A 27,470-nucleotide genomic window follows, 5' to 3' on the forward strand; every position below is an offset into this window, starting at 1 on the left:
TTTTGTTTTGTTTTTTTGCTAGAGGAGACCTGTTAAGTACCAGCAATCTCAACCCCCTTATCCCAGCACCGTTTAGTCTCCTCTTCTGGCATTAATTGCTGCTTGTGTGACATTGTTTTAAACATGGAGATCATATTTCGTTTGTGAGATAATGTCGGTTTGTTGTCAGTATGACTTTAGAGTAGTTGCATTGCTTTGATATTATCATGAATCAAACACTTTAAGTCTCGGCTAGGCTAACATTTCAGGCTGTTATCTATAGTTGGTCAAAGGTTGTATCATGTCTACCATTTCTACAGCTTTATTTAGAGTTATAGTTGTGGCAAGATGTTTGCATCATAAGTGCTTGTTAGTTTTGATTTGCAATGGCTGTTTTTAACTATAGGGTGCAATGTTACAACATTGCAGCACCATTGTGAGGCTGATTAAAAAAATAACTTTATTCCCTTATGTGGTATATACCAGATTCCACCATCTGCTATGATGGGAAAAAATGCGTAAGCTCAGGAGATGGCAACAAGACCCCATAATAGACAATCAGGTCTATTAATAACATGAGCGATACAGGTGTTAGAAGAGACAAGACAACCAACTGCAGAGCACTGCATCAGTACAAATATGACAAGATGGAAGCCAGCCCATTTCAAGACTTGGGCTCCTTACAAGGTACATGCTTCTAGTTTTGGGATTTTCTAAAAGGATGAGAAGAATAAGTCTATTGACTTAGAAGATAAAGAACAAAAAACATTATAAAATCCAAAAATCTTGTAAGCAGCTCATATGTACTTCAACCAAAGCACAGTTCCATTTAAAAAACCTAAGTGTTCTGTGCAAAATATCAACATTAATGACAGCTTTATACAATATACATACACTACCATTCAAAGGTTTGGGGTGGATGCGACTTTATTTTTACCTCATACTCAACGAAACTGTATTTATTTAATCAAAAAATACAGTATTCATTTCAGCAGTCATTACTACAGTCTTCAGTGTCATGTGATCCTTCAGAAATCATTCTAATATGCTGATTTGCTGCTCAAGCAATATTTCTTCCTATATTATCAATATTGAAACATCAATACTGATTCTCTGGTAAATATAGAAAGTTAAAAAATAACAGAAGAAATCTTTTATAGCATTATAAAGGTCTTTAATCTTATCACTTGATTAATGCAATGCGTCCTTGCTGATTAAAAATGTTTCTTAAAAAAAAAAATCTTATTGACCACACTTTTGAACAGTAGTGTGTATATAAAAATATGCATAAATCATATATAAAATTACACAATGATTCAAACATTTCCTTTGTAATTTTTTATTATTTTTCATTGTTTTCATTAAAAAAAATCATAAAATTTTGTCTATATATCAGATAAAAAAACCGTTTCATACAATTCTTAAAATATTTTTATGTTCTCGTAGCAATACCATCCAAAAATAATCTATATTATTTATGAACATTAAAAAGTAGTATACATCTGTTTTTAAAAAGGAATAAAACAAACAAGAATGGGGTCACTAATGTAACTTGCGTCTGTGCAATGAAACCAAGCAGTCTTGCGACTTCTCCACGATGAGAAGTGCAGGATGACGAAAGATGTCATACTGGACAGAAACAAAACTCTGCTGTGGACCAGTTCATTTCACACCATAGTTGGCATTTCCCATTTGTGTGATGAGCCAAGTGAGTTGTTCTTTTTGGACAATTGGACAATATTGCTTATTGGACACTGAATGATGCTAATCTATGTGACATTACATATCACCACGAATACAACAACAGGCCAGCTACCAAATCTCATAATGAATCTCCAAAGTCATAAGGATGTTCTTCTGAAAAATCTGCTTTAACTGTAAAAACGTGTTTTTCATAGTTGAGGAGAAAATTGAGTTTGGAGTACTGATGATTGTAGGGTTATTGCTATCGAGTCTACAATAGTGTAGTTCCCAATCCAGAATGCTTTAAAGGTCCAACTGTGTTGTTAACCCCATGACTTGTGGGCATTTCATGCAAACACAAATCTATCATAGATTTTCCATACTATTATCAGCTCTGAACTTTCCATTGATGCCAAATAACAGTGGACAGACATAATATATAAACATACTTCACGTGACAGACGCTGACCTCTGCCTCGGATGACCCTGTAAAATCACACAGTGGATGAGGCTCGGCTTTTCTGGAGTGTGCTTATTCATTATTCATCAAACCTGGAAGGCCTCTCTCCATTGTGAGCACTCGAGTTGTCACACAATTCAGTAAGTGGAAGCACCTGGACTGGAGTGTGAGCCAGACAGGCCTCCATCCTCTCTAATTTACTCTCTCCCTCGCTACGTCTCCTCCTTAAGCACAGTACTGAGGCTGATGGGTCGGCCCGTGTGCCGCTTCTCTGTCGTCTCGTGCGTCTCTCAGCGGTGAGATGTGACGTCCCACTATCTGCTGTGGACGTTGTTGAGTTGTGTGGGCAGCAGCTGTCTGTCTTCGATCTCCTCCAGAGCGCTCTCCAGCTGCTGGATCAGCACACGCTTCTTAAACCTGAGAGAGAGACAGCTATTTAGCTGGATTATATGACATTAAATTATATATAATAGCATAAATATACTTTACATTAGTGGTCAACCGATATATCGCCAAGGCCGATATATCGGCCGATGTTTGACATTTTTTAAATTTATGCAGCGCTTTATGCATTTGCCCACTGTCATATTCATGTCATTTTCTGTGTGTGCTGTATGTAAAATGAGTGCTACCCTGGCTTTATTTAAAAAATGTGATTTTTAATGCACACATACTTCCCAGAATACTGAGTGCCCTGTTGGTTAAAGTGTTTACTTAATAATTGAATCACAACCACATTAAATATTTATTTATTTGTGAAAAATACTTTGTCATCTAAAGCAGTGGTTCTCAACCACATTCCTGGAGGACCCCTAACACTGCACTTTTTGCATGTTTCCTTTGTCTGACACACCCATTTCAAGTCTATGAGTCTCTACTAATGAGCAGGTGATCTGAATCAGGTGTGTTTGATTAAAGAGACATGCAAAATGTGCAGTGATGGGGGTCCTCCAGGAATGTGGTTGAGAACCACTGATCTAAAGTATAAGTATGTTTATTTTACAAATTTATTTTTTAATCCATTGTCAAATGATTTCAAATTTCTTAAATATTAAGTAAATTTTTATATATCGATATATAATTTATAATATCGGTCGACCACTACTTTACAAACTAACAATTTACTTTAAGAAAGCCAAATTTTATATAATTACCTGCTTTCAGAGAATTTCTTAAAAAAAAAATTATTTCTGTATTGACCATTTTTCTTCTTTAAAGCATGATAAAAACATTTATTTTATGCTTAAAAATACTTTTAAGTACTATATAACAAGTTTGCTTCTAAAGTAAATTTATTTTAAAAAATATTTTGGTACTAAATTGTCTTAGTGAGATTCTGCATTAACTTTGGAGAGATTTCTGTACAATTTTATGATGCACATTAATCTTTCAAAATGTATGAAATTTTTTAGGTAGATTTTTTTGATACAAAAGTAGGGGAGAGAGGGGGAAAGTGACCTAATTGGGTCCAACCTGTGGGAGGAGAGAGGAAAGGGAGAAAGTGAGAAAGGGGGAAAGTGACCTAATTGGGTCCAACCTGAGCCATCTTTTTCTCCATGTTTCAAAATGATAATTAAAGTAGGGGAGAGAGGGGGAAAGTGACCTAATTGGGTCCAACCTGAGCCATCTTTTTCTCCATGTTTCAAAATGATAATTATAAATTCTAATAATTATAACAGAACTATAGTAAAGATGGAAGAAAAAAATTAACATGCAAGAAATAGGTGACCAGTGATGTTGCTGTTAATTAAAACTAAAACATTAGTTGAAATAAAATGAAATATAAATATTAGGTGCGAAACTTAAAGGGATAGCTCACCTAAAAATTCTGTCGTTTACTCACGCTGAAGACTAAATTAAATCTGTTCATCATTTAAAGTGATCTTATCTTTCCACAAGTCTTGGATTAAACCACATGATTCATAGGGATATGTTTTAAACACATTTATTACCTTTCTGGATCTTCTAAGTTTTGGTTACCTGGTCTTTCAGCGGAGGATCTTAATGCAAATATCTTAATTTGTGTTTCCGTAATTAAGTCTTATGGGTTTGGAAGGACATGTGGGAGAGTAAATGATAAAAGGTGGGTGTTTAAGAGAGCTCTCACCTGGCTGCCTCTTTGATGGCATGATGAATAAAGTACCTCTGCACTGACACTGGCCCCTTCACCTCCTCCAGTAACCTGAATATTGTCTCATAATCTGCACAAAAGAATTAGCAATTCAGTTTAGCTTTATTAATACCTAAAATAATTCCAAGTGCACTCAATTTAAGCTAGAGAATAATTCAAAGAGAATACAGAAATGAATGGGCATGAATAATTAATTTGGCATTATATCTAGATACTCACTGCGGCCAGGCTTGCGGACTTCTTTGAGGACTCGAGTGCGCAGCTCCGCGTTACTCCCCTCCAGGGGAATCATAACAATTGTGCCCTGGTCCGGAGTGTCTCCTCCATTGCCCTCCACCACCCCCTCCTGGCCCGGAGGACTCAGGTCCTCACAGTTTTGTGTGAGATCAGAGGGTCTCTCATCCAGACAGTTCTCCAGTCCTATACTCTCCTCCTCACCGTCTGGTGTCCCCTCCTCTCCTGTGTCCTCCACAGGTGCAGGTTCTCCTCCCACTCCATCAGACCACCCGTCTCCAGCCTCCCCGCCTGGCGCTTGCTCCCCATTGCTTTCTGTGCCTCCTACACTGTTTCCTTCAGATCCTGTAGGGGAAAATATATGACAGCATATTATTACTAATATTTGTGGTAAATTTTTCTATACACTCAATGTGTGCAACACTGTTTGGAATAGCATAGTAACTACTATATGATTTCTGCAGTATATAGCTCATATGCTACCATTCAAAAGTTTGAGTTCAGGAAGATTTTTTGAAAGAAATGAATGGTTTCATTCAGGAAGAATGCATTCAATTGATCAAAAGTGACAGTAAAGACATTTATAATGATACAAGGGATTTCTATTTCAAAAAAATGCTGATCTTTTGAATTTTATATTCATCAAAGAATCCTAAGAATGTAATATGGTTCCCAAAAAAATATTACACAGCACTGATATTAAGAAGAAACATTTCTTGAGCATCAAGTCAGCATATTAGACTGATTTCTGAAGGATCATGTGACACTGATGATGCTGAAAATTCAGCTTTGTATCACAGGAATAAATAAACACACACACACACACACATAAAATAGTTATTTTAAATTGTAATATGACAATGTTTATAAACATTAAAACACAAACTGCAATGTACTAATTATTTGATGAGACTGAAACAGTGCCATTTTTACAAGACATACTTATTATAGAAATAAGAGTAAATTATGCATAATTACATGCAACTAACCCTAAACCAAATGCTAATCCTAACCCTATATTAAGTACATGTTGTTAAGTAATATTACACTGAACTTAACTGCATAACTACACTGTAACAAGGACACCTTAAAATAAAGTATAACCTAACATTTTATTTGAAAGATGATAACTGAATGCCACGAACATGCAATTTGATGAGGCCATGTGACAACAATGTAGCATTCTACTGTTTAAAAGCATGGGATAGTGTCTACTGTTCCACTTACAATTAAAAAAATAGTTGGCAGTATGCAGTGTGTAAGTATTTAGTACACAGCAAGTTTTGAATCAGTTAGCTGTGACTCAGAGGACTTTACCTTTGTGTAGTGGGATGGGTTTAATGATTCCTTGCTGGCCCTGAGTCCCTGCGGGGCCCTTGCTGAGGACATGATTGGTTATTATTGGAGGAGTTTGGGGTCGGCGCAGCAGAGGGGACATACTCCTCCTCCTCTTCAGGGCAGTGCCTGAGTTAAGATCCCCAGTGTTACCCCGCTTCTTATTTTGTGGGCCTGTCACAAACTCGTCTGCTTCATCGATCATCATTCCCTGTTTGTTGGGAGAAGAGGAAGAAAGAAAACAAAACAACTTAGCATCTAAGGCACTTCAGTTTTGACCTGTAATTTTTATTATCAGAGGACCCTTTTCACATTTCTGGGGTTCTCAGAAGCAAAAGTCCTCATAGTTGGGTGAACTTCTATAGTGGTGAAATCAAAATGGAAAATCATTCCCATTTGCTCTTACATCAAAAGAAAACATTCATGATAGCATTTCTATGACTTTACAAAAGACAAAAAACAATTAATCAAGATTAAGGTGGTCAGAAGAGAGAAAGATGTGAAATCTGCTAACAATCCCTCAGCTGTTGTATTAGAAACACCCACTCAACAGCAACTAGCTTTCTGAAATTGAATGCCAAAATAATATAATACAAAACACTGTCCATAGGTTTGACATGCAAGCACCTTCTTGTCCTGCTTGAAAGGGTTGCCAAATGTGTGCAGTCTTTTAGGTTGGTCTGGATCAATCTCACGCAGAGGTGATGGCATCATCTTCAGATACTCCTGATAATTTCCCATCTGCCCCACTGGAATACTGTGCAAGTAGTCTACAGAGTCATGGGAAAATATTCAATATTAAACAAATATCAGCTGTCTATTTTTTAACCTTGTTTTTTTGATAATATGGCAACATTAGAAATGTAAATCTAGTGAAAAGAAAACAGTTTCTCTTGTTGTTATGCTAAATGCATCTGATCATTGTTAATATCCACCACAGTAAACAAAAAACAAAACGAAAAGAAAAAACAAAACAACTACCATACACAATATTGTGAAAACAAAGTGAAATGGAATGAAACAAAACAAAATGAAAAACAAAACAACTACCATAAATAATACTGTGGGGGAAAAAAGAAAAAAACAAAACCAAACAAATCAAGGTAGATTTCTGTTTCTTGCTTTGTTTCAATAAAAAGTGACCCTATATATAGTGTAAAGATGCCATCACATTTACCATTTGCACAGGTGAAATCCAGTCATTTTAATAGAAACTGACCTTGAATTTCATGTGAGGGAAAAAGACTTCCCAATGTAAATTTTGCACAGGGCTCAAGTTAATCATGCAGATTGGTCACACTGACCAAAAGAAAGCTGCTTTTTTCATCAACTACTTCTTTATCAACAATACAAAAAACAATTCAACCAACAAAAAACAAAAAACATCTTTTTTTTTTTTGGCTGTGAGAATTTGTCAAAATTTCATTAATGTTCCTGCATGTCTGGCAGATTTGAACAGTTATGAAGGTACACTTTGCAGAATGTAATTTTTGTCTTTGGTACATTTACCATCATCCTGGCCTCTGATGAGCTTCTGTGTTGTTCTCAAAAGATTGGAACGCATCCGAGTCACTTGATCTAGAAGGTTCCGTCGTGGAATATCATAAGCGTTCCTATAGGCCTGGGGCTTCAAATCTTGAAGACAAGGGGAGTAAATGATTATAGAAGCTACATTTTAACCTAACTTCAAGAAAATCACATATTTTTAAGTCAATCAGACTTAGATGTCTAGTCAGAAGAATTCATCAGAATTAACCTGCATCAGCAAGAAAATACAATTTAAAAGATACAAATGTCTATTTTAGCATAACTACATTCTGACCCCCAAACGTGAACGGAGACATGATTGATTTCAAATAGACCCTGTAATGTAATTCAGCCCCACTCAAACTGTCTGTACCTTGTTGAGAAGTGCAATCTGGAAACCAGCGAACTCTTTGAAGTTCATGTCGATGAGTCGGAGGGGTACCTCGCCTGTGATGCCCTGCAGGAGCTGCTTAAAATCACGGCGGTGTGCCAGAGACAGGGCACTTGAGTGGTTCTTAACCTTGATGCCTGTCTCTTGAGGAGGCTTCTTCCCGACAGACACAATCAGACGGTCTGACTCAATCTTTGCCTAGAAAATCAAGTACAACTTAATTAAAAAATCTGCATCACTCAGGCCTCAAAGAGACAGGATTTAATACTCAATGAATACAATATGTTAATATGTAATATAGAACATTTAAAGGAACGTTATGAGTTTAAATACTATTTTAACTTGGAAAAACTGTGTCGATTTAACTGTCAGCAGAAGAGAATGCTCACCTGCTGGCTGAGTTTTTTTAGGTAGGAAATGACACTGTAGCTCAAGCCACAGTCCATGTTGTCAGAGATGAGATTTGGGGCTCCCATCATTCTCAGCGCCTTCTTGAGAGGCTGCAGTCAAAAAAAAGAGAGGAAGAGTGGAGAAGCAGAGACAAAGGAAGTGAAAATGAGGACACACTCAGGGTGAATCTGCACTCAGAGCACATATCTGTGACCTCATTACAGCTGTTAACAGACTATAGAACAAATACAGCTCATAAAAAGGGCTGGATTACAAGTGACCCTGGAGTGCATCTAGCAGCCCATGAATTGTATATTGCATTAATTTATATGCACAAAGAAGTTGTCTTTTTTGTAAGCAGGACACTTCTGTGCTCTATTGGGATGTCTTTTTTTAAAGTAGGAACGAAGAGTGTCTTACCAAGAGGAAGTAAGGAGGCATGGACTTCAGGTACATTTCAAAGGCCTGCCGCCACTTGAGGTTTGGCTTTAGCTTGTGCACTTTAAACAAATCATCTGTGAGGAGAATAAGAGAAGGTAAGTGTGCTGAAGAAAGTCAGACACTACATTGCAAGACTAAATTAAGTCATTCTCCAGAAGAAAATGAAAGATGTACAAAACTTATAAAATGTACAAAAAAAGTATAAATGTACTGCATTTTTTAAAATATATATTTTTTAATTGTTGTGTTCTTTTTAATTCCAAGTGTAATTCTTTTTAATTATTATTCATTTGATTCCTTTGTGTTTGTGTGTGTATATGCCGTAGAAAATTAGGGATAAGTAAGATTCTGCTTTTTTTTTTTTTTTTTTTTTTTTAGAAGTCTCCTCTGCTTATCAAGGCTGCATTTATTTGATCAAAAATACAGAAAAAAACAATAATTATCAGTGCTGATTGCCTAGTGGGCAGTGTGCCGACACATAATGATGTTGCTTTGTGGGCGTCCCGAGTTCGAATCCCAGCTCGAGGACCTTTCCTGACCCAAGACTTTGCTTCCCGTCTACTCTACACTATCCCATCTTATTAAAGTCAAATTGCCAAAAATGTAATCTTACCAAAAAAAAAAATTACAATTTATTTATCTGATGCAAACGTGAATTTTCATCAGCCATTATTACAGTCCTCAGTGTCACATGATCCTTCAGAAATCATTCTAATATGCTGATTTATTATCAATGTATTATCAAAGTTTTGCTGCTTAATATTTTTTGGAACCTGTGATAAATTTTTCAGGATTCTTTGATAAAAACAAAAAAAAACAAAAAACGGCATTTATTCAAAATAGAAATCTATACTATCAATTTTTTAACAATTTAACACACCCTTCCTGAATAAAAGTAATTTTTAAAGTTTTTATTCATATTTGTCTGTTTTTCTAAGTTGCATTATTTATAACTATTTTTATTCCTTGTTCTTAAATTATTATTTAATTGAGTTTTACATATCTTCTATTTTTCTTTCTCTTTATCATGGCTAAATAAAGCACCACTGTGTATGAAATGTGCTATAGAAAAAAAAAAGAATTTATGGTACCGAGGAGTGGCAACAGGACGGGATAGTTGTAAGGCATGACGAAGAGGTTGACACAGGTGAGCGTAGTGCTGGCCTTCAGGTAGCCGAACGGGTGTGCTGAATCACTGTGTTTGCCGCTGCAGTTCACAAACACCTGGGCGACAGGAGAGAGGAGTTAGCATTGTCTAGTGTCTCCTGAGATCTCAGCTCTCATATCAGACTGTTTCTCAGAGACAAAACCCATTCATTAACAGCTCATTAGGTGACAGGATTCCTCAGAGACTAGTGTGCTATAAATGCCTCTAAATATGCTTTTATAGTGAGGCAAGTAATCATGTAACAATGTAACCATGCCAAAGAACAAACACAAATGTTCAGTTATATTGGTATTTTTAGATTAGCTTAAATGTATAATGCAAGTAGGAAAAACAAATCAAAAGAATGGAGCTACAAAAAACATTTCCTGGTACCGACTAAGATATTTATAGCAAGTGATGACTAAGCAAGATATTTATAGCATAGTGTATTTATATCTATATATATATATATATAATATATATATATATATATATATATATATATATATATCATAATATATATATCCAGTGACAACAAAATATAGCATGGAAAAATCCTTAAATCTTTCTGCGGTATTGTCAGCCCTCTTTCTTTCAAGAAACTAAATGGTCTGGGTAATAGCTCTTGAGAGACCATTTGTCATCATTTCAGAGAAGACTAAAATGAGCTCCAGCTAAAAAATTCTGTGTATAAAATTATTTCCTTTCCAAAAGTAATCACGCTCATGGCCCAGTATCAGTCATAGCAGCTTTCAGATTCTTTATGCCTCTGTAAGAACATTATGATTAGTCAAATAAAAAAATAAAGAGTCGCCATTCTTTTTGACACAAATTCATGTTTAAAAGCTTATAACCACGCTATTGTTTATAATTTAACCGCAGGTATGTCTGATTAATTTTAATAACAATTAAATTAACTTGTTTTTCTGAAGAAAATCTCAGTGGTGCTTGCGATACTAGCTGCCATGATCCTAGGAGCCAAACACTCAAACAAGGAACGCCTCACTGCTGCAGGAACAGAAACAATAGTACTTTTTGTTAGTTACTGATAAGATTGTTTCATTTCAGTGAAAACAAAAAGCAAGAACATGTTTCAGTATTTATAATTCCTTAAAATTGATTAATTCTATTTTTTATATATATATTTTTGGAGATATAGAGTGACAAATGATAATTATATGCATGTTAGCATTTTATGCAGTGGGATTTTATGTATATATGAGCATTTTCAGTTTGGTTGCTATTAGGGGTGGGCCATATACCAGAAATTTGTCAACCATTACAGATTTTGGACTATCGTCTCTATCACGGTAACAAACTCACATGACGTTACTTTTGCTGCTTTCATAGGCACTGAACGATTATATGTTCAAACTTTTATGTGTGCAAGTATCCTCGTAAACACAGTAATTTCGGTCTTAAGAGAATAGTTAAAGCAAAACAGCTGAGAAAGAAAACACATGTGTAACAGTATTTTCGATCCAGGAAGTTCTTAAAGTGACAGCAGTCTAATATTCCTGCTGTCTTGTCATTCATGTTAATCAAACAACAAAAGAAATCTCTCACTACTCTAATCTAGATGCACTTAAATCTGCACTAACGATGCGTTCCTGTCATGTATCACACATGTGCACTTCAATAAGCCGACAGAAAGCGGGCTATTGCGTTTACATGCCGTGCGAAAACGGAGTAAGAGGCAAATAACTACCTGTTGCAACCGGTATATGCTTACACCGTTTATGACCTTACTCCTATAAAAGAAAACGAGTAACCACGTTTACATGACCAAGTGCGTTTTCGGCTTATTAAGCATAATCGGCTTATGAACGTGCATGTAAACGCACTCAGTGATCTTGAGTTGTTTTGTTTATTTAGGCTAGAATTAGTTTTTTGGTGAAATTGACACTGGTGACAAGAATTATGACATTTCTATGATATCAAATATTTTTATATCATAAAGACCTTATTCGAACTCATAACTATGTAGGCTATATTAGGGCACTTGTTTAAAGCCTGGTTTAATTTTACTCTATTGCACTTTAAGCTGCTCTGTATTTTGGACTATTGCTGTGGCCCTGATAATATAGTTTGTTCCTCTATGATCAAGTTTCTTTTTCATATTCCTAAAATATTTCTACAATCTGCTGACTGTAATACTGTAAGAAAGCCTGCATGAACTCTGTATTAATGTATGGACATCAGGGAGGAAATTATTACACATAATAACACATGCACCATTTTATGTCAGAGATTACTACAAAAGTTGGGAGACATATAAACTACTATTCAAAAGTTTGGGGTCTGTAAGATTTTTTAATGGATTATAAAGAAGTCTCTTCTGCTCACCAAGGCTGCATTTACTTGATCAAAAATAAAGAAATATTTTTACAAATAACTGTTTCTATATATTATGATATTTTAAAATGTAATTTATTCCTGTGATGCAAAGCTGAATTTTCAGCATCATTACTCCAGTCTTCAGTGTCACATGATCCTTGAGAAATCATTCTAATATGCTGATTTGCTGCATTGTTATTATTATTACATCAATATTAAAAACACTTGTTCTGCTTAATATTTTTCTAAAAAACATTTTTTTCAGGATTCTTTGATGAATATAAAGCTCAAAAGAAAAGCGTTTATTTAAAACAGAAATCTTTTGTAACATTATAATTGTCTTTACTCTCATTTTTAATCAAATGAATCCAGCCTTGCTGAATAAAACTATTGAATTCTTGACAAATAAATAAATAAAAACTTACTGACCCCAAACCTTTGAACACTGTGTTTGAATAAAAAAAAAATTATACAACAAAATCTCATTCCAGCTGCTGTTTGACCAGTTACTACACACAGGACTTTTACAACCGTTACTGTAAATGTGTAAGCCATTAAACTGACATTACATGTAATTTGTGTTGTGTTTTTTTACATTCCAGTAAAGATGGAAAATCTAAACACCCACTGTTTGTTTCCGCTCTTTTAACACAATGATATCTATCATTGTGAAACTCGGCTCTACTCAGGCAACAGTCTGGGGGCTGTGAAAGATGGCATGCTAAATACAGATCAGATTAAATAGTTGTGTGAAAAGGTGTCCCACCTGCCAGCACATGTGAGGAGATTTCCTCTCCAAGATGAACTGGGTGAGCGGGGACGGCTCCAGCTCATATTTGTCAAAAGGCAGCTTGTCAATAACCATCGGCTCACAGTCGATACAGGAAAAGCGCACCAGAGGATGGGCAGATCGTGGAGGCTAAAGAGAGAGAGAGAAACCCTCTGTAATACATTCTCACAATGGGTATTCCAAAAGATATGTCTGTTAGATGGCCAATTCATCCTGTAATCACAGCAGCATGTGTTACAGGCACATGACAACACCAGCTGTTCATTCCCTGAGCAGATAATCTCACAACACTCTGACTGAGCACTAAATAAACCAGAGGAGTGTTTTACAGCAAATAAAACATTGACTTTATTTTAGGAATATGAAAAAGAGGCTTTATCTGCTCAAGTTGACATGGCAAGTTGGCACCCGTGGTACCGTCTGCACACAACCCTGTTGTGCTACTGATTACACAATATTGTAGACATGACAGCGAGGATGTCAGGAAGGAAATGACCTCGTGTTAAGCTAGTGCTAAGTGCTAGAGCTCTGGTGAGCTGCAGCAGTCTTATTCTGCTGCCAATGGCTCTCTCTCAGGCTGAGCTGAGCTGTGGCACTTTGGCACTGCACCAGCTGCTGTCTCTACAGTGTACTGTTTAAGAGAGAATAGACAGTGAGGGGGTGGGAAACCTCAGGACAGTGAAGCCTTTCCTCATGTTACCGCTCTTTTCATCCGCATTCATTAGCACTGCTTGAGCAAGATGAAAGCTAACCTTTAGTTTGCACAGGTCATTACCTTTGGCTAATAAATTGCTTCATCCACTCGGCTCGGATGAGCCAATGTTAATACACCTATCCAAACTCCTTTTGCAGTCCTAGTACTTTTCCTTTTATTAAGGATCCTGTGAAATTTCAGCATGCAGAAAGAAACAGCTGAACGTCTGCCAGGTCCCAGAGCTCCGCAGAAAGTCCTTCTGTGCTCACTCATTAAATATTTTAGCCAATTCCATAGTGTTTTCAGCTAGATTTAACACATTTAACTGTTTAAAACCATTTCCCACAAATCAGTGCAAAAAATATGTGCCACATACAGTGCTATTTTATATACTATTACAGTTTTTATAGTTTTTTGGTCACACTTTATTTTAAGGTCAAATTCTCACCATTAAAAAACATTAACTACTTCTTTTGCCTCAATGAACTCATATTTGCTTCTTATTAATAGTTAGTATGGTAGTTGTTAAGGTTAGGTACAGTACTGGGTATGATTAGGGATGTAGAATACAGTCGTGCAGAATATGTGCTTTATAAGTACTAATAAACAGCCAATATGTTAATAATAGACATGCTAATAAGCAATTAGTTAATTGTGAGAACTGTTATCAGTTTTTTTACTCTATTGTAGTTTTTATATAATACTTTACAATAAGGTTCCATTTGTTAACATTAGTTAAATATATTAGTAAACATGAACTAAGAATGAAATATACTTCTGAAGCATTTAATTGATTACTAATACATTATTAAAATCTTTTCATATTATTTGATGGACCTGAGTAAACATGAACAGCTGTATTTTTAGTTACTAATGTTAATAAGGATTAATAAGTACTGTAATAATGTATTGCTCATCTTTAATTTAAATTTAATTTTTATTTATTTTTTTTCATTTTCATGCACTTTTTTAGTAATTTTCATTCAATTTTGTTTTGTAAATTGTCATGCACTTTTTTAGTAATTTTCATTCATTTTTGTTTGAAAATAATATTTCTAAATTTATTTGTATTTTTTGTCATTGTCATGCACTTTTTTAGTAATTTTCATTCATTTTTGTTTGAAAATAATATTTCTAAATTTATTTGTATAGCTTTTTATTTATAGTTTATTTTTAGTTTTATTTCAGTTAGTAATCTTATTGCTTTTACTTAAAACCTTTTTCAGCAAGTTGCCTAAACAATATTTCTGGTTTTCATATCATTTAATTTTTCATCAAATATTCATATTTTCTTATATTTCAATTATTATTTTAGTAAACAAAAATGTTTTTTAATAGTTACAGCTGATTATAACAACACTGGTCTGGACCCACTAATATAGAAACAGAAAATCATTGCTTGACTCTTCACTCAAACTCTATTTTGTAGGTTACTATTTACCAAAGTGGGGGAGTTCTGGTCAGGCCAGAAGGATTCTGGGATTGGCCAGTGACCCACAGGAACGCCCGTCTTGGGGTTGGGCCGGACGTAAATGAGCTTGTGGCAGCTGTGCCAGGGCTGCGGACTAAAGGACGACAAAGGACGAGCTGGATCCACAAGACCATCTGCACAAAGAGAAGATCATATTTGTGTATTAATTGTTTTCTCAATAAGCACAAAACTAACATGACATCACAGAATCAGCACTGACCTTCGCCTATCACAGGTGGATCAGGACCGCTCTTCTCAAAGTGTATTACAACTCCACTCAAAACCTTTTGGACGAGAGACTCGAGACACTGGTTCAGCATCCTTTGCGTCCTCACACAGTAAGAGCGGCCTTATAGAGAAGAGGGGGAGAAAAAGAGTTAGCTGAGCTATGAGATTAACCAGCAAAACTGCATTATCCACTGAAAAAACAACTGTGCTTACAGAACTCAAGTGCATGGGAGGAAATCTTCCAAAACACAATATACTGAACCATACAAGCAAATATGTGGGCGGCAACATATTACTTCCTTTCAGCAACCTAACCAGTGGATATCACTAATGATCTTTGAATTTGGACATCCTCATGTTGTTACAAACCTGTTTGACTTTATATCTTCTGTGGAACATAAAAGAAAATATACTGAAAAAAATGACTCATTGCTTTTTGTCCATACAATGGAAGTCAAAGGTCATCAAAATGGTTTGGTTACCAACATTCTTCAAAATATATATATATTTTTTTTTTTAATGTTCCACAAGAATGACAACATTTTCCTTTTTGGTTGAACTATTATTTTTACAAGTCTGACTCAACATTGTTTAAACAAAGCCATCAAAATTGACTTTGTGAATTCACTGGAACAAAGAGCGTTCGTATGTGAAAGCTGTGCTGAAGAGTAATCACATAATCAAAGATTTGTAAGGAGGTTGACAGATTAATTGCAGATTTTTAGAGGGGCTGAGATGAAGAAAAGGACTGAAGCTCCCCTAAATAGGGTCTAGCAACATTTTGATCTAAAGGACAGTTAAGTGGAATCCAGGCCTCATACACTGAACTTAAAATGACGGAAGGTTTATTTGATAAATATTTCAACCTGCATTTTAAAATGCAATTGACTGGCTGTACCTCCAGTGACCTCACACATCTGGGTGATAGCAGACTCATCAGTGGGCACGCTGCCCAGCTGCTCGCTGTCGGGCACGGCCATTCCTGGCAGCCGCAGGACCAGGGCGAAGAGTCGCTGGTCCCAGCGGAACGGCTCCTTCGTCAGCTCACTACCTGGCAATGGGGAATTCAGTGGCAGGTGTAGCTGAGGGAGGAAGAGAAAACAAGAAGTGAGATGCCGCTCAGGTTTAGGAGAAAGACACGGAACATTATACGTCAGGACAGGTTGATCAGAAAATGTTGGCATGTTGGTATAGAGTCTTTGTCCCTCACCTCCTCAGCCACCCCAGAGCTGTGTGTCAGTTTGTTGCCATCTGTGATCGTAATAATGACCGATGGCTCCAGAAAGAACGGGTTGCGACCCTAGAAGAGAGGAGAGCATTTCTTAAAAAATCCAACGCTCAAAAAAATACTTTTGAGAAACCATAAACTGTTAAAATGCTTGTTTGCAATCTTTTTTCAACATTTTTTGAACTACTTGTCCTATATATGGTTGTGGAGATGCTGGAGCAAAAACAGTATTATTGTGAAATCTTTAAAAGAACTCTTTTCTATTTGAGTGTTATTCAGTGTAAATGTGTATTTTATTCCTGTGAAGGCAAAACTGAATTTTCAACAGCCATAACTTTAGTCTCAGAAACCTTCTAATACTCTGATTTAGAAACAAAAAACAGTTCTTAGCATTATTATAAATGCTGACAACAGTTGTCCTGCTTAATATTTTTGTGGTTATGTGATACATTTCATTATACATTCCTTTTTCAAGATTCTTTGATGAACAAAACTTCAAAAGAACTATTTATTTGAAATAGAATTTCTTGAATAACATTATAAATGTCACATTTGCTCAGTTTAATGTTTCCTTGCTGAATAAAAGTATTAATTTATCTAATATACATATTATATAAATATGCTCCAAAATGTTGAACTGGTGTAAGTGAAATGCTTGAAAAATATGACAAGGAACATTTTGCTATCAGAACTTGATCTTTGTTCAAAATTTTCAAAAATCCTAAACCTTTCTTTTTGTTTCCATGTTTTTAAAAAATCACCCAGATTTTTTATGTGGTTTTCAAAGTTCCAACCGAATTCCTACACATTTGAGAAAAAAATGACATTGCATAGCAACATTTAACCTGACAGATGTTAATTGTTGTTTATACAGTAAACAGTGAGATGCATTCTCTCTGTCCATACTGCAGGGGTCAGCACTCAGTTACTGAGTATGCAGACTGAGCATGTGGATTAACACACTGCCTCAGGGTTATCTCAGACCGCATGTCTCCTATTTTAGGTAATCCAGCATGGTCTTAATGTGTGCATGTAAAGTATCAGAATATTCTGAATTACAGATAATCCAATTAAACGTTGCTCTGTTTGATGTTGCAGAAGAAACAACACAAATCACAGTAAATTAAATTGATACCCGTGTGCTCTTGTGATATACTGTTTCATAAGATGAAAATTGGCTCTGTAATCTCAGCACGCTGCTACATCCATTCCTCCCTCCCGAGTTAAGAGGACCCCCGTCACTACTGATGAAAGCATCTCCACTACAAAGCCTCGCTGAACGGATGGTGCCGCTTGAAGCACTGGGCAGCATCAGGTTTAAAGCTTTGGACCACAGAATATTTTCCCATATGTTAGCTGGGTCACTCTCTTGCCTTCCGGCACACTTTAGATGTGCTGTGAAATTGTTATTTTTGAGTAATGGCTTCATTCCAGCTACTTTTCCCATGAAAATGTTGATACACACTGAGTCTTCTGCAAATATGTATTTACCTTATATATATATAAAATGTATTTGTTTCCTCTAAGGACAAAACATTCAAGGCTGGATGGAAGGTAAAATTTGTTAAAATATTGATTGATCTGAAAATCGGTGTGAGGAGATGTTTCATATCATACTGCATATTATACTGCTATTATACTGAATAAAGATTGTTTTGGCTCTCTGACTGCTGAAGGGAGATATTATTACCTGCCCATAGTTGTCGATGCCAGAGACTAGTCTGTTGAGATTGAGCAGGTCGAAGCCGGCACGGAGAGCGTGACCTAATGTAGTCAGTCCAGATGCCTGCAGGTTCTTCAGCTCGCTCATGAATGTGGCATGATTCTCTTTCCAACCCGCCTACCATATACAGGAAATACAAACAGATGATGTGAAAACCAGCTCCATATAACCTCGGCAACACTAAACATTCAGACAGTGGTATTTACACAGTAAACCCAAAATGTACACTAACATTCAGAAGTCTTGTAAGATTTTTGTAATGTTTATGCACAGAGCATGTTTATGCAGCCATTACTCCAGTCTTCAGTGATTCATGATCCTTCAGAAACCATTCTAATGTGCTAAACATTTATTGTGCTGCAAATAGTTGTGCTGTTTAATATTCCTGTGGAAATCTGGATGCATTGATAACATTGTAAATACCTACATTGTCACTTTTAATCAATATAATAGATTCTTGCAAAATAAAATTGTTTTCTAAAAAAAAAAAAAATCTTACTGACCCCAAACTTTTGAACAGAAGTGTATTTAGACTCTTAAGTCACACTTAAAAGTAATAAAATATCAAACAAGTTAGTACAAGCATACTTTCGTTTTAAATGATGAGAAGACAAGAATATGAGAACAGATCAGGACAAGCTTTGCAAAGCAACTGAATGAGCATGCATGACTGTGTACCACTTATACTTGCACATGTATACGTTAGCAGCCTTGTAAGAAGCAACACAGATCCGCTACATAAGGCTTGACTCGTTTTATTATCTTTAAAAGACATGTCTGTCCCTGACCCACATTACCCCTCCCGGCAGAAGAATACAATCATTACTTTACTGCACACTCAAAACAAACACAGTAAGAACAACAATGAGTTCAGATGCTGAGAAAAGAACCGAGGTTAATAGTTCACTAAATTTCCTTTTACAAAATGATTCCTGCTCCACATGAAATTTACTCAGCGTGAATAAATCAACACATTACATAAACATGCATGCACTGTAAATCCCCACAAGAGGGAGAAGACTTGCCAGGTCAGATCCCGAGGTAGTTGAGCTTCACATGTGTGTGTGTGTGTGTGTGTGTATTGGGAAGCATTAAAGAACAAAGCAGGCAGAGATTTGGCCTGACAGTGTACGTCTCTATCCATGTATGGAACGAAAAAAGAAACCATTCAAGCGGTAGCTCTTCTAACTGGCACTCAATAATTCAAGCAACAGAGTAATTCTATTTTTTTTTTCCCATCCGTCTTTCTTTCCCTCCGCATTAACAATTTATTGGCTCTGAAGAAGTGTGACTGCAATCAGACTCTCCTTTAATCAGACGCTTGTCCAGTGAGGCAGAAGAAGATGGGAGAGAATAAGGAATGTGGACACTGAATAAGCCCGGAAAAAGGATAATACCCTAATTGTAGCTTTAACAGAGGAAATGTAAACTCAAACCCAACGGCGATCCAACAGACAACAGTACAGACATTGTAATGCACATATGGGTTAATGTCACGAAAGCATATCCAGACCATATCTTACTCCAAAATTATTTTAATGATAAATGATTTTATTTTTGATTTTCTCATTACTGTTATGTACTAGATATTTCACTTCTGGAATTTTTATAATTGGATGTTTATTTATTTTCAATGTGATTTTCATCTTCATTACTGTAATACAGTATTTTTTTATTTATTTTTTGGAGAGCACATATTGAAGGCAGTACAGCAAACACTACAATGATGTATAAACACTTTACAATTTAAATAATATATTACTACATTATATCAACATCATATTTCACCTCAAAACCAAAAGGGAACAACAGAATAAAATTTTATTTTATATAAAGAAAATTAAGACTAATTAGCCTATTATGTATTTATCTACCAGATGTTTTGCTTCATTTATTCTCAATAGTGATGGCCATTAGATTTTCCTTACTGTAAAACTATAATGAAGGCAGTTCTGCAAATACTACCCTGATGTATAAATGATTTACAGTATAGATAATACATTATTTTTTAATGCATAACAGTAATACAATGTGCTTAATTGTCATTAAAATAATGTCACAATGCAAAAGAAGTAGTCACAAAAGTCTCAACGGTCTCTATTCTGCTTTAGGCGAATGTATAATTTCTCATTTTTTCTTTTGATTTTGAGGTGAAATATGAACCGGATATCATCTCGACAGGTTTCATGCCATTCGACCGTATACTGTATGTCCCCCCAGAGCAGAATGGAGGAAGCAATAACATTATGTTAGACAAACATAAAGCTGTTGTTCAGTTATATAGAGCATATAATGCATTCTCTTTTTTCTGTTTTCAGAATTAGCGTACCATAAAACCTGGCTTCTGTATTTCCTTGCCAAATAGAGGACAGGTGGCAAGACAAACGAGCAGTTTTACATAAACTGACAGATAAGGACTTGTTCCCTGTTAAGCTCCTGTTCTGAGGAAAGCGGCAGTCATATAAACACAGCTCTTGTGATGGCAGGAGGAATCTTCACAGCAGAAAGGGCACGTGATGACCCAGGGAGGATTCACACGGGTTAAGCGACTGCACTTATGGCCTGAGTATTATTCCAGGATCAGGTTGCCTTGTCCCAGGTTTTAATCTCTACTACCGCCTAAAGGTTGAGCTGATCACAGATAACCACTGAGCTCAGTTACATACATCCACCCAGTTTTGCAGGAGGGACACGTCTGCAGTCTGCAGGGTGTTGCTTGTCATCTGCGATGATAAAGGCTAGGCATGAACTAAAGTTGTCACTCTAATGGAATGAGAGCTGCTTAACCAGCCAAAGCACTGATCAGAGGGACCATCATGCTCATGACAAACACATCTCCATTTTGAGTGAATTAACTTTTTTTTTTGGCAATCCCATTTTCTCTGCTACTTGCATAGAGCCAATGCAAAGAAATGCAGACAGTATATGTTTAGCTATATATTTTGCGAATGAGGTTTAAGGAGGAGGAGCAACATTGTGGAGTTCTGGAGAAATATTTGGCCTGTCTATCTGTCATGAAGAAAGGACCTCAGCCACTCCCATTTCATAAGATTCAGAGCAAGATCAAGCATGAGGCAGCCTACACGATAAACATAAAGTCACTGGATTCACAGATGAGATTTTCCTGGGCTGCACCAAAATATGTTATGCATGCATGTATTATAATGCATGTAAATGTACAGTGACTCTAAAAGCTATTTGGACACTTTAATCACACTTCAAATATATGAATTTCATTGCATTACCTAATAAAATATAAAGTGGGTTCTACAAATAAATTATGCTTTTTCAAAGTAACTTGATTTTTCTTACTCATTTTTGCTTTTATTTTTAAGCAACTGGTCCCAATGTCATTTTAATGGATCCATAAAGTCTGTTCTCCTCAAGATCACATGGGTGTCCTATCTTAGTTTATCACATTAACTAAGAAATTGATCCACTAACATCTGACAGCTACAAAGTGTCTAAATACTCTGTCTTAAATCTAAAAATGAGAATTCTTTTATCATTTACTCAACCTCATGTCGTTCCAAATCCATAAGACTTTTGGGTAACACTTTATTTTACAGTGTCTTTGTTACATATGTTATATGTAGCCTAGTTACTATAGTAACAGTAAATTATGCATAAATTATACTGTAACAAGGACACTGTAAAATAAAGTGGAATCGACTTTTGTTCATCTTCAAAACGTAAGGTATTTTTAATATTCATCCACTGAAAGTCCACAGATCCAAAACTTCATTGCAGCAAAAAGTACAAAAAAGGCATTGTAAATGTGTTCCATATGCATCAAGCGCTTTTTACATTTATTTATTTTTTTTTTTATTTAACTTAGGCTTTTAATCACACTAGTAAACAAACATACATTGAGCTCATCAAATATGGTAAACAGGTCCTTGCTTGATGCTTGAGAACCAGGTTTGAATGTTTTGCTTTTGTGGACTTTCAAATGAATGGACATAAATGATATTAAAAACATCTTCCTTTGTGTTCGAAAGCTTGAACTCTATGCTTTTGTTATGCTTTCTAAAAATAAATGCAACTTGAGTTGATAATTTGTTATATAACGCAGTGACATTCATAAAGTGTCCAAATGTCAGATGAGGTAATGTAAAAATGTAGAAGGTATAATGTAATACGCATTGTTTGCATTGTTTTCCAGAGCTTCATGGCGTAAACCACAAATGCAGTTACATGCATTTTTCTTTTCTCCTTCATTAACCAACGACAGAAACAACACAGTGTTTGCGACAAAACAAATTAAATTCCATCTCTAACCTTTCACTTCAGTGATAAGCAATCTCAACATTAATCGATTAAGAAAACTGCAAAGGGCTAAAACTGTGTCAACTTCAGAAAATAGGCAAGACTAAGAATAATGTTCTGCTTGGCCGGGGCTCAGACAACAAGAGAGCCACACAAACAGGAAAAGAGAGCTTTGTGAGGACTGGAGGCTCACTGGAACTCTTCACTGTTTAGCTGCTGAAAATCTCATGAATAATTGACGGGAAATAAAAAAGACACTCTGTCAGATGCAGAGGCCAGATTCTTGCTAGGCTGGTATTTGCTCGGTGTATTCTAGTCAAGAACTGGGTTAGCCTGCTCGCTAATTCTGAAGAGGCACTGCTTGGCTGAAACAAGCTGGCCACGAATAGCTCCGAGAGGGATAAGAGCTTATGTAGGAGGGCAGTTATAACATCTCATAACACTTTCTCAAACAAAGACATAGTAGGATAACAATGCCAAGCATTTGTCACTTGCATATTCAAAATTTCATCACGTACACGGCCAAAACATGCCGTATAGTATAAGCAGGAAAAGTAATTAAGAGTTAAGTGTCACTTAGAAGTCAGCCTCCGATTATCGTGGATAAACTGAAACAGGGTGGGAAAACTGCATGACATGCAGTGGAGTAAGAAACCCCCCCAAGAGAGTAACTGGCTACCTGCCAGATAGTCCATACTAATGAACTGCTAAAGCACAGAGCTGCTCTTATTGTCAACATCAAACCACAAACAAAGAAAACATGAACCCAGGCAGCACTACGTCACATGTACATGTCAGTAAGTGCAGGTCTTGATTCAACTCCAGGCTGGGAAAAAGATGTGAATGAAATTAGGCCATGCAAAGCGACCACATAACCACACAATTCCCCACATCCAATATAATGGCACGTCAAGAGAACTGGCCAGCAGTTTAAAAACAGAAGATGATCCTGAACATGGGGAGAGAAAGGTCTGAAAACTGATGAAGAATTGGGTTTATTTGCTTATTGGATTATTGTTATATGCAATATTTTGACATTTGATTGTCATAAAAATCACAGCTCTGTTGAATCTACTCAGAGGCTCATGCCCATTCAAACTTTTGAGCATGATAAATGGATTTTAAACAACTTTTAAGTGACAAAAATTAAATATTTCTACATTTGGTAATTACATTGCAAGATTATTTTAAGTGCATAATTAATATTGCTCAGAAATCGTCACCTTTTTGAACATTTTGCTCTTTTAAAGGCAAAAAATATAATTTAGCTTATGTGATTTGTACAAAAAAGTTGAGATCATACAAAATATTTTTTACTAGGAGATATAGTATTTAATGAGATATGGATAATATATCCATTTAAACGTCAAGCTTTTTGTGAATATGAGGACTGGTTTGATCTGTGTTTCATGTTTCATGACAAAAAAAAAAACTGTCTCCAGTTCACTGGTTGTGTCTATAAGCTTCAGAATATGTGTAAGACTGATGCATGACACATATAACATTTCTAATATTCTGGAATAGCGACAGCAAAAGTTCTTGCTTTGGTTCATAAATCAGAAGTAGGCTATATAGTCATTGCAATAATTAATAATAATTTAATAATAATTTATTTGGGTTTTTTGGGCGGTTTCAAACAATGTTACCACAAGCTCAGTTCTGGTCAGAAATGAAGGCCGATCACTAAAGTTCAGTAGCAATATTGCTTAAAAAAATGTGTATTATATAAGGATGTTAACCTGGCCCCTATGCATACTACAAAATTACACCAACACACTATCATGACTCAAACATACACAGAAGAGCCAGAACTGTCACTGCCTCCTCCTCAAAAAAAGGTACATGATGCCCATTAATATAATACATGCAAGTCCAATCGTGCGCTTGTGTCTTAGAACGATCAAATAATCCATTAAGTAAGTCATGACTTCCATTATATTCACTAGTACTCTGAGTAAAGAGATTTGTTTGAATACAGTTCACGCAGATGCCCAAACACACAGACCTCACAAAAACAGCAAAATGCCTCCTAATTTCTGTACTAAGTTTATTGTGCTAGTAGCACTTGTTTGTATTTGTTCAGGAAGCACTTATGTAAGGCTATATAGCATGAAGTCACTGTGGTTCATGCCTTATATGTAAACATTGGCTTAATAGTGAGCAATTAGCAATTATGCTTGTATAGGTACGTCTTATGTTTGAGTAAACTTCAAAGACTGAGTGGCCTGATGTGACACGCACGTCACCTTTCACCTGTTTGGTGTTTTGGGAATTTTAGATATGAATGGGAGGGAGGTGAGTGTACTAGGAGTGGAGAGGGAAAGAAGTTGATGCTTGTTTTCAAGGGCAACTCACAAGCGTCTCCCTCTCTCAACGCAAACCTGCAAAGCATCTCCTCACTTGCTTATTGATGGCTGTTGCACGAATCAAATCGTGTTGATTTGTTCAGGCTACAGTGGCCAATGAGAATGCGAGAGGAGGGCACGCGACAGAGGGCAGGCTGCTTGTCCAATCCGGACCGAGTTGGCCCCCGTGCACGCGTCACGCGCTACGTCACAGTGGATAATAAATCTCTCCGCCTCCATCTCAGCGCTCGAGCGTTTTCCCAACACAAAAGCAAAATGTCCGCCATGTTCAGAGGCTGCGCTGCTCCGGGTCTGCGGATATTTTAGCAAAAATTAGCCGTTTTCGTCACCGGGAGGCCGCCCGACCCGATGCTACGAACCAGAGGGACAGTAGAGTCTCACTGTCAGCAAAAAAAATCTCCGCTTTAACCACATATAAGCACAATTTAGTAGTATTTATTTACCTTTACGCCGTATGGTGGATCATCGAATGTAACTAGCATGTACCTGTCGCCTCTACTAGCCGGGTCTCGGGCACGCAGCTGTTAAAGAAAACGAAACAATAAACATTCATTTGAACTGGTCCTGTCATAGGGATCCTTAACTCCAACAAGGTACAACAGCAAGCTGAAAAAGTCGGGGTAAAATTATGCTTTACCTTCATAAAGATCTCAACCGCGCCTTTAGCAATGTCCAGATACGTCGTACCCAAATAAGTGCGCTGATTCATAGAAGCGGACGTGTCTATCAGAAAAAGTAAAATAGGCATTTTGAAATGTATAGATAGACCTCTAGATGTTTGCTAAAAATCTACAATCGGCATATGACCTATCTCGCGGCCCTGGGCATGCATATATGTGTGTATATATTTTGTTATAATCAGACCCCCCCCACCCAAAAGAGGGTCGTACTGCCACCCTTTGCAGCCGCCTGATTCTCTATATCTGTCTTTTCTGAGCAGTGCTGGGCTCGCGCTGTTAGAGAACTTCTCTTCCGAACAAGACCGAAACGCCTTCGCCCCGCCGCTGCAACGCCATTGGCTGAACCGAGCTGCGAAGCCACGCCCACTCGGGTATAAAACAGCAACGAGGTCGTGGAATTCCTCATCCGCTCAGATCTCCGCGAGCGGCTCGAGGCGAGGACGGGGAATTTACATGTAGCCTGTATGCCTCGTTTTTGTCTTTTACCATTGCACTTTTGGTAAATTTTATTAACCTTTTGGCGCTTTTACCATTGCATTGCGTGTTAGACAGATTTGACACGTTCATTTGTAACATATATCTGAACTTGGACCGCAAAACCGTCATAAGTAGCACGGGAGTATATTTGTGCCAGCCAAAAAAAATTATCGATTTTGCCTTTATGCCAAAAAACATTAGGATATTGCATATTAAGTATTTTTGTAAATTTCCTACCGTATGTACACAATTTTTGATTAATAATATGCATGGCTAAGAACTTCATTTAGACAACTTTAAATGCGATTTTCTCAACAAAAAAATTATAATTTATGTATTTATTTATTTTTTATTAATTTATTTTTTGCACCCTCCAATTCCACATTTTCAAAAAATTGCATCTCGGCCAAATATTGTATTATCCTAACAAATCATGCATCAATGGCAAGCTTATTTATTCAGCTTTCAGATGATGTATAAATCCCTCTTTTTTATTTATTTACCCTTATGACTGGTTTGTGGTTCAGGGTCACATAGTTTCATTTTCATCTCATATAAAGGGTGCCCCCTCCTCGCCTGATCCTGGTCTAGCTGTCTTGGTGGGGAGTAGCTTGGATTCTGTGTGATTTTTACATTGCCTGTGCCTCCCTCTGACAATGGAGAAATCAGTCCTCGTCCTCTTGTTTATCTCCTTGGAGTACAGGCAAGCGCCATGTTAATACAGCAGTCCGCCCGAGACCGCGACAACAGCGGCACAGACGCGGGAGGAAAGCAGCGTTGTCGGGCGCTGGCTCCTCCTCAATCGCGCTTCTCGGTTTCCGTGGAACCTCGCTGTACATCCCCCTTCGATTTTGGGAATGTCAGAAAGGGACGGGCTTGCTTGGCAGTCCTGTTCACCATAATCCCACACACTGAACGCGCTGCGATAAATGCACATGCATTTGCGGAGATATATTTGTGTACATGTGCTGATCATACAGCTCCCTTTATTAAAATCGAATCAGCCGCATTTTTACAAAACTAGCCTACATCTCAAAAACCTGCTCAGGCAGCCTGAGAAACGTGTCTTATCCCAAACATAAGATCACCACATTGTTCATTATCGCCGTTGGCACACTGGTTTACAACAAACTATAGTCTTTTTTAAATTTGACAAAATTCATTCACGAACTGTATGTGTCTCTGTCTCTTGAGAGGGTTTTTTATAAAGGTCGTCAAGTTGTTCTTCCTGTTTTCATTTCTCTGTAGTCTTTTTTTTATAATGCAAAATGTTCTTTAAATTTGCTCATTGTGTAAATGTGTGCAAGCGGTCACAAATGTTGTGATTATGGGTTGAGCCCTGAAAAGGCGGTGGCGGAGAGTTGTGAGCATTCATTTTAAAGGGCGTGCAGGTTTATTTAGGATGAATTGTTTGCTTAAATAAACTTTAAATGCGAAATACATGCTGTTTGTCGTGTTGTAAAATGCTAAGTTCGGTTCACTAGTTTAT

At 36.7% G+C, this 27,470-nt stretch overlaps 1 protein-coding gene across 1 annotated transcript; it reads right to left on the reverse strand.

Annotated features, from left to right (window-relative positions):
• Nucleotides 1–1,709: 1,709 nt before the first annotated feature.
• On the reverse strand, nucleotides 1,710–25,787 carry ints6l (integrator complex subunit 6 like). The gene is made up of 18 exons (XM_042738492.1): nucleotides 25,462–25,787; nucleotides 25,268–25,345; nucleotides 18,157–18,306; nucleotides 16,449–16,538; nucleotides 16,137–16,320; nucleotides 15,231–15,359; nucleotides 14,981–15,144; nucleotides 12,822–12,974; nucleotides 9,663–9,795; nucleotides 8,551–8,645; nucleotides 8,130–8,240; nucleotides 7,723–7,938; nucleotides 7,332–7,458; nucleotides 6,450–6,592; nucleotides 5,805–6,033; nucleotides 4,473–4,832; nucleotides 4,230–4,323; nucleotides 1,710–2,539 (listed from the first exon to the last, which is right to left on the reverse strand). Exons 1-18 carry the CDS (start codon nucleotides 25,570–25,572, stop codon nucleotides 2,437–2,439), a joined length of 2,670 nt encoding a protein of 889 aa, XP_042594426.1. The 5' UTR covers nucleotides 25,573–25,787; the 3' UTR covers nucleotides 1,710–2,436.
• Between the last annotated feature and the right edge of the window lie 1,683 nt (nucleotides 25,788–27,470).

This window comes from Cyprinus carpio, chromosome B14 (assembly GCF_018340385.1).
Source record: "Cyprinus carpio isolate SPL01 chromosome B14, ASM1834038v1, whole genome shotgun sequence".
NCBI lineage: Eukaryota > Metazoa > Chordata > Actinopteri > Cypriniformes > Cyprinidae > Cyprinus > Cyprinus carpio.

Bases quoted from the DNA above. Each gene is read 5' to 3' on its own strand.
- ints6l (XM_042738492.1), bottom strand. From the start codon at position 25,572: ATGCCTATTTTACTTTTTCTGATAGACACGTCCGCTTCTATGAATCAG. The intron at 25,346-25,461 runs GTAAAGCATAAT...TTTCTTTAACAG, and splicing joins CGGTTGAGATCTTTATGAAG to CTGCGTGCCCGAGACCCGGC. The intron at 16,321-16,448 runs GTGAGGGACAAA...TTCCTCCCTCAG, and splicing joins GCTCTGGGGTGGCTGAGGAG to CTACACCTGCCACTGAATTC.